At 38.4% G+C, this 18,689-nt stretch overlaps 1 protein-coding gene across 3 annotated transcripts in view; it reads left to right on the forward strand.

Moving 5' to 3' along the window:
• The window catches only part of ksr2 (kinase suppressor of ras 2), a 71,833-nt gene that overhangs the window by 17,411 nt on the left and 35,733 nt on the right, over positions 1–18,689 (forward strand). For 2 of the 3 annotated variants that reach the window (XM_026321920.1, XM_026321921.1), the window contains exons 4-5: positions 178–213; positions 954–1,455. In XM_026321920.1, coding sequence (XP_026177705.1) covers positions 178–213; positions 954–1,455 — 538 coding nt within the window. The remainder of the gene's footprint in view (positions 1–177; positions 214–953; positions 1,456–18,689) is intronic. The other variant, XM_026321922.1, reaches the window with a different exon arrangement.

Genomic DNA, 18,689 nt, shown 5'->3' on the forward strand with positions numbered 1-18,689 from the left:
CCCAGTCATGCGTGAAATACTGCATTTGCACCCAGGTTCCGTTCTACCAACATTATATTTTGTTTTGCTGAACAGCCTTTTGGCTATGCATAACTGCAGATGGAAAGACAAGTAGGATATTTCAGCTGTGTCTTTGCCAGATCAATAAACACATTCTTTTTGTGTTTCTTTCTGAAGAACAACTTGAGGAGGATAAATTGCACAGTAACGGAGGTAAAGTATTGTCATCTGAGATCAAAAATACTCATTTCAGCTGCTCACCTTCACATTTCTTTTGCCTCTGTTCTTTCTTTCTCATTCAACTGAAAGTTTAGTTTTGGAAGAAGTAGATTTGTGTCTTATGCAGCTTTGCACTATTTTGTTTTGCAGCATTCTTCCATTTTTCTCACTGTCTTGCTCCATCTATTCATATTTAATCTGCTTCACATTGGCATATTTCAACACCACTGCACTACTAATATGTTCAGATCAGATAACAGCAAAGTTAATTGTTCATCACTCAAATTGAGCACATTTGCTGGTCGTAAATGTCTGCCGGCTGCCAGGATTACTCTTACTGCTGCAATCAAGAGGTCGAGCTAATGGATGTTTTAGTATTAAGTGCATGGCGAGAAGCAATTTAATGCAGCCGATGTCATATTAAACTCAAATGGTCACCCAAATTGTGACATGTAGACAGGTTTGGTTTCATATTAGTTTAATGTTTTGTTTTTTTTTTTCCCCTGGAGTAGATAGTAGATAGTTCCAATCAAACTTGTAAGGTCTGTGGATTAACTAAGTAGTAGTTTTCCTTCATTAGGTGAAGGCAAAAAGCTTAGACAGGTATTTCAAAATCTGGGAAAGTTTGTTAATGACATGACTAAATACCACTGTAGTAAGAAAATGTCTTATTTTGTATTATTGTAAACCCACTTGGTTTGAAAACAATCTCTGTGCCTGCCATTGTTCAACAGGAAGCCAGGCGAAGCAGGACTGGTCCATCCAGTGGCCCACTTCTGAATCGGGCAAAGAAAATACTCCAGTGTGCCAGCCAGAGGCCAGTCAGTGGATCCGGTTCCAGCTCTCCCAAAGCCCCAAAGTCCAGTCCAAGTACAACCAGCACATGTGCCATAGTCCCCAGGCCCTGGCCCCTCCTTTGTACGCTGATCGACTCACCGTTGACAGCCCTGCCATGGGGCTCTTTCCTTCCTTGGACTCTGGTCATCGCTCCCTGCCCCCGTCACCCCGCCAGAGGCATTTTGGCCACACACCTCCTCGAACTCCCTTGGTGGTCAACACCATGACACCACCTGGCACTCCCCCCATGCGACGAAAGAACAAAGTAAAGGCCCCAGGTACACCACCTCCACCGAGCCGCAAGCTCATCCACCTGCTGCCGGGCTTCACGGCGCTGCACCGTAGTAAATCACATGAGTTTCAGCTGGGGAACCGCTTGGATGACACGCAGACGCCAAAGTAAGTGTTGTTCCCTTTTGGATTTTTACTGGCAAGAAATGGAAGCCATTTTGGAGCTTTGTTACTTTGCAATGTTGCCATATGTTTGATCCCATAGCTTGGTGGCATAATGTGTCGGTTATAAAATGTAATATAATCAGTGTAACCAATAACAAATAAGATATTACTTTCTGTAGAACCATGTTGCTGTATTGTATTGGAGTTTGTTTTTTTTTTTGCCTTTATAATTTTGCCTTTTTTTGAGTGTTTAGAGATATTGTTGTAATTTAGAATTGCAGCTACATGACTCATTGCACAAATTTGTTTCACTGTCTATTATCTTGCTTATAAGGTTTCTTGGCAACAATATTCCAAGTTAGTGCTGGTCAGTCAATTTCAGAAAATGGCCTGCCTGAAGCAAACATTCAGAGATTTCAGTCCTCACTCTTCCTGATCTGTACAAGGTCTCACGCTGTAATTCCATCAAAGTAACAGAGAAAGGAAGTTAGGGCCCCACCTTTCCTTTCAGCAGGTTTACTACAACATAATCTTCCACCAGACCCCAATCAGATTAATTCCTAGTAGAACATTATTCCCCATAAAGAACCAACGGCCTGTCGGTAGAGATAAGGGGGCCTTGGGCTGAGTTCCTGACCGCTCATGTCTGTGTCTGGTGCTATGCTGATCAGATTTGGCCACAAACAGGGTCCACCACTGCTGGGTAATCAGGAACCAGAGTCTGCCTCAGGAGAGCTGCACTCATTTTGATAATGTCATTAGATGACAGTGCCCTATCACTGCTACACTTGATAAGTTAATATTTGGGAGTTGTTCTCTGCTTTTAGGATGGCCATCTGGATTATTTATATTTGGTGTATACTTGGAGCAGATAAGGCCACATCAACATGTCAGTGAGTGTATGTGTGTATGTATATCTGCACAGTAAGGAGTGGATCATAGCTGCAGTGAATAGGCTCAAACGGCATTAGAGAATTGATTACCGGTCCCTGAGCACTGATAGACTACAGGCGGTGAGTTGAGCCCTTCTAATAAATGGGCTTCGTGTGCCTGGAAATGTTGCAACTCATTGAGACAGGGTAGATCTGCTGGCTTCTCTGATATTTAAGTACCTCTCATATGCATCATAATTGGTGGGAAGATGGTGCTGGCAAGCATCAAGTTGGTGGTTCAGTTCTGGCATGAGGCAGTTGTTTTTTTTTTTTTTTCTTTTCAGTATGTGTACAGGAACTCATGCACTTCATTGCAAAGTTGGCATCTTTGCTTTTTTTAATGCAAGAATAATACATGAAGTTACAGGCCTGAAAGTTCACACCAAACTAAACTTTCTTACGTCATACATTAAATATTCACGTAATAGCTCTCACTGAAAAACAACTCACAAACATTTCAGAGTACAACATCCCTGAAAAAGGTATAAAATACACACAAAAGGCTATTTCATACTTTAATTGCTGCTTTTCTCTTATATACTGTTCCTTCCATTATTTCCTAGATGGAAACAAGCTAACTACCCATATTTCCCCTTATTACCAACCTCAGGATTTTAATAAGCCCACAGTGCTGCTTAGGTCCTCATTTTCTCTTGCTTAATTGCCTAGCACTGTGGCCAGGACACAATAACCAGGGATTACCCTCTGACCCTAGAGACATTTTTCTCCCTTTATCTTAATGAGATATGGTCTAATATCTCATTATCACTGCATAATTCAGCACATAGAATATGTAGCTGAATGTGCAAGAATGCCTGACATACTGTGATGGAAAAAAAACCTGAGGTTTGGCTTTGGCATTGATAGATAAATGACATTTACCTTATAAAATGTAATAATTGCTCATTGTGCTTTTGACTCAGAAACATTCAAGTATTTCTAATAACTTCAAAGATTAAGATTAGTTAACTGCTGTGGCACACATTATACATAGACATATGAATGTTTAATTGTATTCTGATTATTATTGTCATTGTGGAGGGAAAACTGGAGAAATGCAAGTTTGATTTTCAAAAATGGCTCTTATTGTTATTGTTTTTGACTTAATATGCTTTAAACAATGTGCTTATAAGACCTAGCTATATTGTGCATTGGCTCTAAAGTACTTTGAGGACATTTTAATGGCTTTTCTTATGTGTGATAGCCACTAAAAGCTGTGTTTTCAGCTGCACCACAGTGGCATTTCTGCAATATGGCCTGAACATTATTTCCAGTCACGTTCATCGTAAGAACTGAGCAAATCCTCTGGTCTGTCTGTGTGGACCCTCATCTTCTGCTATATAGCTCTGTGCTTCTAGGTTTAATGTCTTTGTCTGTGTGATAATATTGTTTTTATTTCACCTTGCAGTGAACCACAGGCTGGTTTCTATCCCGCTTCAGAAATAACGAGCAGAATAGCTTTTTCTGGTTCAGTAATATTTATGAATCCAAGAAAATCTCTAGCACAGATGAAACAACTGCCAATTCTGCAAGTTGTAATGCATAAGAAAGAAAATTCTTACCTATGTGGTGAAATTAGAAACATCTTCTCACCACCCGTCAAGTGCAGGTCCAAATATATTCAGTTGGGTTTCAGAGCAGATATGGCCTTTCTTTCTGTTGACAAATATATGTGGTAGATCGTTTCTTCGCTTTTGGGCAGTGCTAGGTAGTTTTTGACTTTTCTATTTTATGACACTTATTCAAAGCCTAATATACATTACAAGTATATGTACTGTTTGCTTGATTGTTGTTTAATGATTCCACTGATATTGATGATATTGTTTCTCATTTTCAGCATAAATTCACAGGCTGATGCTGAGCAGGTCCTGTTTGCTTTTATAGTTGTGACTCAGGCTCTTTTGTGATTGATGGAGAAAATAAATCCTCATTAACAAGTGGCATAATTGTTCCAATTAGTAATATGTGACACAGATTTACAGCGGTAGCCACTAAAGAGCTTTAGTATCCTTTTCTTTTTTATTAGGCTCAACCCTACATTAGCATCTAAGGTCACATATTTAATTAGCTGAGTCTCATACAAAAAATTTTTTTCTTGGATGTTTTATATTATCCTGTGTTCAAACAAATCCTCTAAACCAACAATTTAAAATATTACTAGTTCTGGCTCAGAAAAGGAATATCTTGTTATAACTGCAGCATTAATTAATTTTACCATCACCCTCATGTTTACATCTATACCATCTATATCAATTTGTGATGACTACAAGCAGAAAAACACCCTCACCACTTTCTAATTATTGAGTTGTTCCCAGCATGAAAAAATATGCTGAGATCAGGGATGTTGCCAAGTTTAGGGGAATTTAGGGAAATAATTACTTTGAACCTAGTGTGAGTCATGCAGTGTACACTCATAGTAAATATGCATGTACAACAGGAGATTACATTTCATACAATTTAAAAATCTATTCACTTTAATTTAGTGTCTTAACAACAAAAACTTTGAACATTATCATTTTGTTATGGAAGCAGTGTGTTACAAATAACATCTCAGGTAGAGACTTAATGAGCTAAGGTCAATTGACTTTTAAGATAAAAGCTCCAAAACATGAAGTTATGTAGATAAAAGAGGATAGCTAGATATTTGTCATGCCTTAAAAACCCAACATAATGAAATTAACCTAAAGCAAAACACAGCACTTGGTACAAATTCAGTTGCTTTTTTTAAGTTAGACTACAAAAATGAAGCATGAAATAGGCGCATTCCCAATCTAAGCAAAACTGAAATGGCAATTCTTTTCGGTTCCATTTAAAGAATACAAAAATAAGATACTGTAGGATGTACATGGATTAAATGTTAAGACTGTAATTTGATAATAACTAACCTTTACCAAGAGAAAGTGATAAATCTGAGTCAAACAAACAAGTAAAAAAGGCAATCTTCTGGTTTTCTGTCAAAAAACATGTAGTGTCTGTCATCACATGCATCATGCCAGCCCATTTTCCCCTGTAGGGATTTGCCACAGACACGGTTAAAGAGCACTGCTATATGGGATCAATACTGTGCCAGTATTACTGTTTGTTTTGGTATGATGGCTGAAGCGCCTGTGGGTTTGCTGTGAAAATGTCATCAAATCGCTGTTAATCTTATGGTACATGATTGATTGCATCCAGTATAAAATCAATTTTGAAATCCTAAGAAATACACTAAGGTGGGGCTCATCTAATGTTTCTAAATTGGTTATAAAAACCCATCTTGTTATGGTCATTTTAGGGAGCCTGTCCACTGTGGGTCATTTCTTTCAATTGGGCTGTACTTAAGTCATATAGAGTATTCTTGGTGATCCTGCCCAGCAACACCACCACAAATCCCAAACTGGGCTGAGCCACGGCAAATCAGAAAAACAAGGGAAATAATGACAACAGGAATACATGTTTAAGAGAACTGCAATAGTCAGAAAATGAGCTTAATAATGAAAAATAACAGTGAAAAGGTATATACAAATATGCTGAAAGTTTGCCTTCAATTGTCTTTATTAAATAGTAGGTTGTCACACTTATTTATGTGTTTGTAAATGGTCAAAGTTGAGGTGAAATAACTTGATATACACAAACGCAGCAAAGTGCTTACATTTTTTTTTTTTGTTTTAATGAAATGTAGCATCTTTTCTCATCTTTCCAGACGTTTATAGAAATTCACAGGGCTTACATGCTGAGAGAAAATACATAAAAAAAATATAAGATTGATCTCACAAAATCAAAGTGTCTGTGGGTGGAATATTTCTTTGAGGCCTATGATAGCTGTTCAGCATAATTTTACTTAGAAAAACCTAATGGTGGCGGATACGCAGCACCACTTAAACTTTAATTTCTAGGCAGCAATGCAATCTCTTTTTGCTTATGTTGCAGCCCTTCTATCTCTCTCCCTGTCCTGTCTTTATTCCTCCTCCCACCATGCCCTTTTCAAAGCAGAGAGGCTCTCTGGGCAGGAGTGTCAATTAATGAAACTTGTCTATATTAATGAGTAGTAACATGTGTGCATGGAAAAGGCCAAGTGAGTTCTCAGCCTGTCACAGTCTCACTTGGCACGTCACACCAAGATCGTTCTGGAAAGTAGGCGTGTTTGTTTTTCTACGATCTCTTGTCTTGCCTTCCCCCTGCCAGTGGAAATGGTAATATCATATAGTTAATGCCACCTTATGAGACTTTCACAGCTTTTTGAATGTTAAGCACTTTCTTATTGAATTGGATGTTTGCTAATAAATCACATGGCGCCGGGGGTTGGCATGATTCACCCTCTGCTTCTCTCAGGGTAATTCTACCATGCAACACTCAGGGGAAGCAAATTTGCATCCATTCCATGACTAATTTAGCTGTTTGCTTTCGCTGAGCTCGTGTACACATCATATATTTTTCTCCCCCCGTTCCTTTCCCCTTTCTCTCTCTGTTTCCTTTTCTTTCTCTCGTCACCCCTCTCATTATGCAGCCCTTTTGAGAACCTGCCGGTGTGTGTGTGTGTGTGTGTGTGTGTGTGTTTTTAACCATCATCTGTAAGATCTACAAATTCAGTCAGAAAATACTTTTTTTTTTTTTAAATACTGGATTTAGTTTTCTCTGTGGTGTGGAGGAAACTGATGAAGTTGTGGCAGTGTTGATTGAGATCATCTCTGAGAATGCGCAGCCACAAGGTGCAGCATCCTTAATGTGTAATGTTACATGGTACTGCTCCTGAACTGGTGTTTCAGTGTTTTAATACAAATGCACATTTGGTTTAAATCATTATGTTTTGTAGATGAATACAACAGTAATTGCAATGAATTGCAATCATTACATTACAAGAGAGATGTTGAATTCAGAGAAATTATTTGGGACATTTTTGATTTCTGAAGTTAAAATCCCATTAAGTTCCAATTTTAGGTGACTCACAGTTGGAGTACTCCTGAGGCTTGGTTTTGCATGAGATTTTCATGGTTGAATCATCGGTACAAAACATGAACAACGGTGTTAGAAAAATAGATGTTTTTTTCTTTTTTTGAGAAAACAAAACGATACACACACACACACAAGTGAACTTAACTGCATCTTCCAAGGTGGAGTTTGGCAAGCAACCCCCAATCATCCAGCTTTAACGTGGTGTTTATAACTGCAGTGACAAACGATTTTTAAATGTTCTCCTCAAAATTAGCATGCATGTGCCTGCGTGGATTTAAAAGTCTGGTTCTGCTCAATTCGTTGGCTCTTCCCAAACACCCGTGCCTACATTGATTTTGTCCATGTTTGATACCCTTTTTCTGCTGCTAATTTTCGTGAAGGTAGCTGGGGAGTTGGCTAAATATGTAGGAAGATGACATTTCCAGTCAATCCCTGCCTGCTAAGCTCTGATCGGTCAACTATTTCCCCTGCTGGTAGAAACAGCCATCACTGTGAACGACACAAGGGCAAATTTGAGGAGTGGGCGAAGGTTCAGAGGCCTGGAACCAGGTCAATCTGTAGTAGTGCCGTCGCTATGGTTACCAGTGCATTGATATAGAACGGGGATTAAACTGTGGACTGGAGCTATGCTTGAACTGTCCAGTATGTTTTTAGACAGGCATTCTAAATCCAGGCAGAAAAAGTATTTTCTGTGGTTGCAGTTTAAGGCTTGTTTTTCTCATGTTGTACATATTAAACTCCATCCAACATCAAAAGTATCCAAAGTTCTGCAACAAGGAGAGTAGTAAAGTAAAGTATCTCACAATTTAAAGCAGGAACTCTGGCGCTCTATGCTTTTTTTCTTTTTTTTTTAACCTGTCCTGTCCAGATGCTTGGCATACAGTATGAGGCTCTGGATGACTTGTTTAGCCAACAGACTTGCTTTACCAAGAGATATCGAACCAGTTTTGCCTGTTGAATAAATCTTGTTTATTGTGATGATGCCAGCTACAAGACAGTTCGGGGGCTGTGGGGACAGAAGGGATAGACATAGAGGAAGAGTAGAAGAGAGAAAAAGACAGACAATACAAAACAACAACTGTAGTGATGCATATTCAATATAAAAAAATAATGCTTACACGATGTTAGAAAAACAATGTGAAACAAAGTCACTGATAACAGTGCATTACTATTGTCAGTGATAACAGTGCAATACAATAATGTTAATAACTAGCGAGGGGCCAGCCTCGCCTGTGACCCCCCCAGACACCCACACTGGCCTCGAAGTGCCAGGAGCCACTGCAGCACAGGAGAACAGGCAGGAAGCAGAGGAGAAAGCCGCCCCCCCACTGGAGAGGGCCACAGGGAGCAGGACCAAGGGGCCAACATTACCTTCCTTATTGGTGCTGCTTGGAGTCATGGACTGACCTGTAATCTGCAGATATTGCTTTTTACTGTGGAGGAAAAAAAAAAACCCTTCATGAGCTGAAATCAAAACCGCTGCAGATGATCTGATGAGATACAGATCTGCCTCTCCCTGGAACACACGCATCGTCACATTAGCTGACGACCTTTTGACCCCAAAGGATTATAAGTCTGCTGCACGGCACGTTAACTGCATAGTTTGGTGTACTGCATAAAGCCATGTATGTCAGAGTGGTGAAATATCGATGCATTTTTGAGGAAAGAGAGGAGTAGTGTCGGTTGTGGATCTAGGGGGAAATGTGAGTGTATATCTTTACTCTATGGACTAAAGCTCATCCATGTTAATCAGGAGTTTTAGCCACTTTGCAATTAATGACAAGTCAGGTAAGAGTGGATGTCAACACCAGGCCCTTAACAGCCAGACGATGCTGCCCCTACCATCCATCCACACATCTATCGGCTGTAATGAGCGCTCATCCCAGACTTCAGAAATTGGAGTCATGATTCTGAATTTATATGAGTGTTTAGGAGTGGTGTAAAGCCCAAATGCCACCGTTGCCATTGGAGAATGGATTTATTAGGCTGATGGTTTTTCTGTGGTGATTTGTGAACAAGTGGAAGCTGGTTGGTGAAGATAACAGGATTTGAATGGGTGATTAGTTATTCTTAAAGTTTACTACTTCCCTTCTAAGAAAATGAAACACAGATCTCAGTGAAATTGCTAAGATTTATAGTATTTATACAGTGCTCAAAGCACTTAGTTAATTTTGTGGAAATCATGTTTTGTTTTTGATCAAATTAGAATATTTAATCTTAAGATTCATTTGGTCTTAATATCAAACGCTAAATCTGAAGTAAACACTGTTTCGACAAAGACCAAGCAAATTAAAACATGCCAGCTGTTGTCTGATTTATTAGACAGTAGATTGTGACTGTTTTGCTGCCCAGCAACTGTAATGGGAGTTATTATAACTGTTTATCACTCAGACCACCAAGTGGGGGCCTTCATCATCCCAGTGTTTCTCTCTCATATTAAGATCAACAGATCAAGACCCTCTCCTTCCTTTTTGGAACGCTGCCATTTGCAGCTCTGTCTAAGCTTCAAGACCACTTAACCCGCACGGCTGTGGGCTACACAGCTGTCCTCACGTTCGGCGCTGCTGCTTTAATAGAGTTTAAGATTTGAGCCATGGTTTCATTGTGACTTATGAGACAAAAAAAAAAGAAATTCTGATTCAATTCAATTCTGGAAGAAATCCAGTCAAATGCGCACACTGACCTGAGAAATGATAAAAACACAACTAAATTGCCTGTAAAAGATTCAATTCTGTTTGGAAAAATTCAGTGTTAAAAAGACATGTCTTATCGTGTACATGTACTATTTTATTTATACAGTTGTGATGCAATTCAGTTTGGCTTTGATACAGATCCATTTGAATTTTAACAGTATTTATTACAGACATTTTTTTCATCAGTAACTTGCATTCTTCTAATTGCGTTTTCATTCTTGCAAATAGAGCCCATCCTTCCCTTGCAACATTCAAACTACAACAAAGTGATTAAACAAATAGAGGGAACGTATATCTGAGCACATTATGCACACTACATTAAGCCATTTCTCTGGATGAAGACCAGCTAGAGTCTAAACAGGCACTTTTTTTTAGGCCAATAAAATTTTAGTAGTTTTAAGCAGGATCTGATTACTAGATAGACTGAGATCTAGTGAATACTGCAGGTATATTTAATGTGCTTTTTATGAGAATGTTTGATCACAGATTAAGTATTACTGTGTCAGACAGCACTGGTAACTATCTCTTTGTCTTCTTTAAAACAACTTTTGAGCCTGTGGAAAAACTCAGGAACATATGGATGCTGAAAAATAAACTGGGACTGAATTGTTTCTCTCATGTTGATAATTGGAATGCCCTTAAAAAACTGTACCCCTCTATTCACAATGTTTCAAAGCCACAGATTATGTAAAAGACAGTTAATGGAAAATTTCAGACCTTAAAGTTGCTTCTGGCTTTTTCCCCCTTAAATATGTCAGTTAGACACAAAATGATCACTTGAAACAAACTGACATAAATATTCATAGATAGGTAAACTGTTTTTGCACATCGCTGTGTAGCCTCAGGCTCTGCTGTGACAAAACTCCATAAAGAGGAAGAAAAGTAATAGTCACTATTAAAATTTAAAGCCATGACATTTATTTATAGTGTGCGTCTGCAAATTAAGAAGGAAATGTGCCTATATCAAATTGTGATTATTTTAGCTGGATGGGTTTGTACATAACAAAGGAGCTTGGCACACTTTTTCCTTGGACATTAATGGTGTATTCCTATTCAATCCAGGCACTTTAGCAGCACATGAGGAACACTTAGACAATAATTTCATGTACAAAATGCATGAGGATAGATTTTGAATCCAGTCCATCAATGGCAAACATACAAAAGTTGGATGCCAAGAATGTTTCATCACTGCGTTCAGCACCGTGGAATCCTGTTGTCATCCTGAGCGGAGCTATCTGTTCAATACTGTCGTTCCACAGAAACAACAAATTATCACCAGGTGGTGGAGGCGACTAATGCTTTGAACGCACAGCACTGGTAATGACATGATGAAGTGGTACTAGACTGAAGCGTTTTAAGAATCACTCCTTTTTGTTTTGAACCACACTTATTATTAAAACAAAATGTCGTGCGTTAAGAGAAAGAAGATAAATGTTTCTGCATGCTGTCCCTGTGTCTGTGTGGGTTGTCTGGCTCTGGCTTCCTTCCACAGACATGCAGTTTGGGGTTAAGCTAATTGATGACTCTAAATTACCTGAGGGTGAAAGTGTGAGGGTTTGTCTTTCTCAATGCGTCAGGCCTGTGATAGACTGGTGATCTGTTCAGGGTGTACCCTGCCTTTCACCCAGTGTGAGCTAGGATTGGCTCCAACCTCTGGTGGGAATAAGTGGCATAAATAATGGAGTGATGCAATGGATGTTTCAGTTCTTGGCTAGCTGCTTCTTCTTTGACAGAATGAGGAATGATTGACTTCTGATGTCTAACCTGTGAAACTCCTGTTAGATTACAAAGCTTGATATTGATGAAACAAAATATGTGAGAAATCTTATGAAATGCTACATGCTGGACAGTTTCCTTTTGGTACAAAGTGGTCAGGAAACATCTGAACTAATTAGCACTGAGCACAGCTGAAGTTGGCAAAGTACTTTTGCAGGTATTTGGTTCCAAAGCATTTATGATTTTTGACCTGATGGTGTTGCTAGAGGAAAATTTCCTGCAACCTAAAACGACATCATGAGATTGCTTGTTTTTTCCAACAGTGGAAGAATATTAAATTTGTAGTGATAATAAGAGAATAGCATTGGATTTCACATTTGAGAAAGTGAAACTGCTAAATGTTTGACATTTACAGGGGCATTTACTTAAAGATGTATTCATCATAAAAAGTGATTGACTAGTTAATTCACAGAATAATTTTGCATTGATTTGAAGTGGAAGTATATTCAAGTGGAACTACCACCACTATTTGGACGAAGTATTGCTTGAGATTGTACGGTGAAGTTTATTCTTGCAAACAAAACAGTTGTGTTACTTTAGAATAAAAACATAATCCACTGCTCACGGTTTTTACATGGCAACAGCATGTAGTTATTTTACGAGACAGTGTCAGTGTGTACCGACACACATCCCTGAGAAGCTACTGGAAAGATGACACAGAGTCTGCTTTCCTGTCAACTTGTCACTCCTCTGTCCCTGCTCCCCAGTCCCAATCCCCTGGTCTCGCTTCTCATCAGCTCCCTCACCCCCTTTTGGTCCCTCTGGTTTCCTGTCTAGACAAAGGCTTGCTCTCTTTTTCAATCCCTTGGCACCCTTGTTTGTTTTTTTTTTTTTTTTTGCCTTGGGTGTCTCACTGTCTTCTCAGTATCAGGTTCGTATTTCAATCTACAACACATACACATGATTTCCACCCCCACTGAGAGCACAGTTCCTCCTCCGGCCTCTGAAAGTCACCCATATCCCAGCAGGAGACGCTGACAGTTAAAGTGGAGATAACAAGAGTGGGAAGGACAGAAAGCGAGTTCTCTGACCATCTCTACAGGTGATTGGCAGACAGTCTAATAAAAAAAATCAAACCATAACAGAACAAAGCTCACACCTGCACATGCTGGCTGACAGATACGCTCCCCCCTTATGTTCATGAAACCTGCGTATCACAGACATGCTGTTATATTTTGTAGTGACGTTTTCAGTGGCAGTGCAGCAGTGCCTCATGGTTACTGTAATGATCTGGTGATACTGTGTTTCGGAGTCATCAAGGTCTGTATGCAGCTCTTTTGGCAAATGACTATAATATTTGGATCAGGCAATAAAACAAGCTAGAGGAATTTGATAAAATATAACTTCTTCTGTAGCAGTTCAGCCGTCACATTACAGTATATGTTTGCTTTCACGGCTCCTCCTACAGACAACAAAGTGATGAGGTTTGCATTCTGTGTTTGATAAAATCTAAAGCCACTTTACTTCTTTCTTTTAGATCATCCCTGTGACTTTACTGTGTGATGTCACTGTAGATGTTAGAAAAGCATTACTGCTAGGTAGATGCTCCTTAAGACCTTCAAGCATTATGACCTTGATTATATTATATTAATATTCATTCAGCTTTCATGTGAAGTTAAAAGATAATTCTCATATAATTCCAAGAAGGATCCTATCTTCATAGCTTTGATCACTTTTGGTTATAATAACATCGTATTCACCAAGGTGATCACACCCAAAATGACAGGAGTGTGTCTGCACACACACATTTCTGTAATTTTAGTCCCATCATATTGTATAACATATTCAGATGTATAAAGGTATTTGAATAAGGCTTATCTACATGGACTCATATTGTATTGTCCAAGGTGAATCATATGAAACATAATCTTCCAATTAAGCGTGTAAACTTTAGAAACTGTGAGGAGTGTGATAAATAACAAAGGAGAGTGTTTGAATTGATGCACTTACTGTGGAATAACAATAAATGTCTTTTATATTGCATTTCACAAGACAAAACAAAAGAGCTACACAGGGTCGCAGCCTGCCAGCTTTTATTCAGCTTAGGTTTGACATTGCAGACTTCTGAAAGAAAGACAATCTGCTTTGGATGAAACTGCTCAAAGGGCTGACAGTAATTCTCTGTTGCAATCATTATTCTAGGCACCTTTATTTTATTTTCCCCCAACTTTATTAAAGCAGCAAAGAGCAGTAGCTGCCAGAGATATTATTCCACAGTCTATTTGCATAAAAAGCAACAGGGTGCTTTTGTTGCCATATGGGTCTTTGCAGAGCTCTCTGCGTATTTCTGAGGTAAGAAGCGGTTGTATGCAGATGGAGTCCTGCAAGTGATTTACTCTCCTAGATAGACACAAGTGTTAATTAGACAGAGCTCACATATTTTGCAGTATCACTGCATCACTGATATAAGCCAGTTGGTTAGTCAGGTTAGGCAGAAACCAATGCAATATTCATCACCTTGCCTTTTTATTAACCTTGTGATGTGTTGGAATGTAAAGGAATTATGTCATTTGAGGGATCGAAGCTCGCCTGCTCTCTCCTCTGTCCTTGATCAAAGGAAACTTTTTCTTGAAGGTGTCACTGTAATGGGTGTCTCTGCAAGTGTGGGGAAGTGGATGTGGAGTGAGTGTATGTGTACGTGGCACATAAATGTCAGATTTTATTTTCCTTGCTTGTGTAATATGAAGCGAAAATCTCATCTTTCAGAAAATGTAAACCATCCATGAAACATAGGATAAAGCTTTTATCCCTCCATACGAGACTCTTAAAAAAAAAAAAAACTGGACATGTTGCATTACTTGTATTCCCTCCAGAAGAACTAATGCCTCACGAAATGTCTGAAATGTCTGACCTTCACAGATTTTCAGCAAGAAAAACAAGCCACTGTCTACAAACATCATTACTTTTGATTGCTGGACTAATCCAATTACATGTTGTGTAGTCTTTAGATTGCACTTGTACTCATTTCAGAATGGATGCATTAGAACTTACCAGAGAAATCTGGGAAATTGTAACAGGATATAATTGGAAGAGAGAATATGAATAAGAAATCAGCAAATCAGCCGTAATACACAAGGCACAATGGGTAATTTAACCATTACAAGATGTCAAATGGCAAAGCCTGAATGAGAAAAACTTTGGTGTTCTTGTTTACTCAGTATGGAATACCCAGGGGATAAAAGACTCTACATGACTACCTGAAATGTGACACAAACATGCAGTGATTTCCATTTGTGAGAGCTGCATCGTGATCTACAGTTCCAGACTAGATCAAAGGACACCTTAGTAACTCACACCTTCACTGATTTCTATTGACACTTGAAAAGTCACCCACTTCCCTCTTCTTCTGTCTTTTTGTGTAGTTTATTATTTGAGTTTATATTTCATTGAACTTTTCATGTGCTGAGTAGAGAAAAAGGTAACTGAATAGATGCTTTAACTAACTGTAGAGTTGTGCCTTCACCAACAGCCGTTTTCAAAATCAAAATGGGGAATCCTCTCCCTTCTTTCTACATTCATTTTTACTTTTCCTTCACTGAACAAATCATTTGAGGAAAGGATAAAAGAACGCATGCAGAGCGATGAATGGTTTAATTAAGATTCAGATGGCATAAAGTGGGCTAATCGGAATAGCTGACAAAAGCTCTATGACGGAGAAGTGATAACCTGCAGGCTGCTTCCTTATTGCAGGAGATAGGAGTGAAGTGCTGGGTTGGTTTACAGGTTTAATTGCATGACTCAGTGTGGGGAGTGAGAGACTGGCATGGGAGGAAAAACTCCTGGGGGATTTAACACTTAATGACTGTTACTTTACATGATAAGTCAGCACTCTGCACCTTTTTTTTTTTTTTTTTAAACTTTAAAAGTCTGTTTTTGTTTGATAAACTCTTTTTCTTTCATGTTTTATAATTTGCCCTCACCGGTCAGGTTAGTCTCTGTAAAGTTTCTCTGAAGTCTTGCTGTCCTGATAACAACTGTCATATTGGTTCCCAAATAGGTGAGAAATAAGAGCTGTCGTTTGTGCTGGAGGATTATTAAGACCAACAGGTAATATGTTCTAGTTAGGTGACCGCTAGGGACTGTAGCAATTAAGTCTATGACAGAAGTAAAGGAGGAAATGAGATGACATACTATGTAGAGCAAAGTCTGCATTAGGAGGACGTTGGGATGGATGGATGAGTCAGAAAATACAGGAATTCCCCACATGAGACTGGTGTGTGAAATGTGTGTTTTCCACATCCTTAACCATGTGATTATTGTAACTATAACCAGAATGACGGCAGTTACCTTAAAGCAAATTATAATCTTTTGCTTAAACTAGCCAAGGACTTGTTGCTAAACCTAATGAATGTGCCTAAACCAAACCAAACCATGCCAGTTCCTTAATCATGTGTTATGGTTGTTTCCAACATGATAGTCTGGTAAGTGTGTTTGAGTCATATTCTAAGGTTGGGACAAGTGATGTATGCTGTTATCTCAGTTGAAGGACGTGTTAAACTAGGACTTTGTCTAGTGTCAGAATATTTAAAAACCACCAGAAACATTTTTAACTTTCTCCATTTTTGAACAGTGAAATTTCACACTGAACTCATTAAAAACTAGTAGAAATAAAAGGAAAATCAGCTCTTCTGATTAAAAAAAAAACCCATGACAGGAAATGACTTTTTTTTTTTTTTTTTTTGACTGAAATTATGACCAGGAAGGTCATTGAAAAACAGTGGGCAGTAACAGCTATAATTATGACTGGGTTGAACCAAGACATGATTTAAATGGTATTAAATTCACTGACCAGTTCAGGTAATGTGGAAATCGCTTCATCTTTTCTAAAGAGATCTACCAATGGGGCTGCAGTCTCCTTCCTGCTGGGTTGTCTGGCTTCACTGAGCCTAACACTGATATCCCTGGGTAGTACAGAGTGAATAAAAAACTTGGATTTTTGACTCATGAATTAACTATGAAGAGCATCTATTATATCCAAAAGGATAAATGTACATTAATGTGAGATACCACAAAGAAAAGAGGAGAGAGGAAGTAAGCAGAGCCTGATCAGGTCTATCTGACTAAATTTATAATTAACTGGGAAGTAATTAACAGTGGATTATTTTTCTAATGGCAGACAACAGAGGGCATTCATTTCCAGTTATGATTACAATATAAAAGTGTTAGAGTATTTGCACTTAGAGAAGTCGTTTTGGGATTGAAACAAATTTACAGCTCACAATCAGCTATAATTGTCATTCATGTGTTTAGTGTGGTCTGCAGTTTCTTAGAGGCCCTTGAAATCCACAGTGAACCTCAAATACATGGAAGTCCTTCTATTGATCTGTGATTGTCACTGCTGCCTTTTATGATATATGTTATAAACATATACTGACTGATCTGATCGATCATTAGTTAAGTTAACCAGCAGTTGGTTTGACACAACAGTACACCCTAGTTAAAGGTGGCCAGTGAAGGTGATAGCAGAAAACCCAATTTAAGCCCTAAAATCGCTGGATAATGAGCTTATCGTTGGATTTACTTTGGCATCTGTTTGAGTCAAAAAGATAATAAATAAATAAGGTTGGAATACACTGTTCTGTACATCACTTGTAATATTTTTCAACCAAATCCCATATTTTTCTCATTACTACATGAGGACCAGTGTACTTACAAGTGATTTCTTACTTAAATACACAAAAGTTTTACTAGAACAAATGACATCTTGCAAATAAAACACTAATTACCCAAAATGCAATTTTGAAATGACAAGTCTCAAAAAAGTAAGGAGAGCATGATAAACAGAAGCCAGTGATTATGGAAAATTATTGGTGACTTGTTATTTGGCATGAAATTTGAAAAGGTCTTTTTAAGTAGTTTACAACCTTTGGCAAAAAGCAGGAATATAACCACAGAGACAGCTGCTGGGCGTCGTGCGGTGACACTGCCTCTCAGCTCAGTCCAATGAGCCAAGCCTCGCTCCTCTCACTCCTGTCATAAAATAAACCTCAAGCTTCAACCTGGAATTTCATATTCACGCTGTAGGTCTTATGGTTGGGTATAATTCATATCCTATGGCTGGATTAGTTGCCAGGTTTATTTGGATGAATACGTCACAGTTTTTCTGCATGTATTTAGACATACAGCATGATTAGACTTTATAAGACGTAAGTACTGAATATGACTTTATATCAGTTCTTTGAATAAAGTAAAGTTGAGAAAGGACACTGTGAAATGGATGACAGTCATAACAACTAACAGACTACTGTACGTTCAGTTCCTGTTTACTACTGCTACTGCAGCTGTTATTCCATCCAGTGTAATAATGGGACGATCTGTACTGTTAGTTTCTTGCCAGGTTGTGATGATAGTGTATAGGATTCAATAGCTAGTTAAGAAAATAGCCAGTAATGTTGTGCATTAGCATTAATAAGAAATTACAGACAAAGTCACGATTAACTCTGAGTGGAAATGCCACTTTTTAGAAAAAACATTCAGGAATAAAACCAGGAAATAAAATTAAACTTTCATCATCAATTTCTGTTCTTCAGTGCATTTCACGAGATATTTTTAACAGCATTGTTTTGTCGACTTTTCTTGGTACACATTTCTTGCTTTCTCTTTCTTGTCCACTCCTCTAAGATCTAGTGTGAACTTGCTGGATTGAGCTGTGATGAATATAGTATGTGTAAGAAAAAGACTGTACTGTAACTGAAGCTGTATGTTGTATTTAATCATAAATTAGTATAGCTGAGACATACAGCTTCAAGGTGGTAACATGTAGTACGCCCCGGGTATATATTCTCTCTGAATGACCAAAGCACATTCATTCAGACTATATTGATGCACATATTTAATCTCACTAGAAATTAAATCACTTTTTAAATAGCTTTCAGTAGTGTGATGAGGGTATACCCATAATCTG

The sequence above is a fragment of the Mastacembelus armatus genome, chromosome 9 (genome assembly GCF_900324485.2).
Source record: "Mastacembelus armatus chromosome 9, fMasArm1.2, whole genome shotgun sequence".
NCBI classification, from domain to species: domain Eukaryota; kingdom Metazoa; phylum Chordata; class Actinopteri; order Synbranchiformes; family Mastacembelidae; genus Mastacembelus; species Mastacembelus armatus.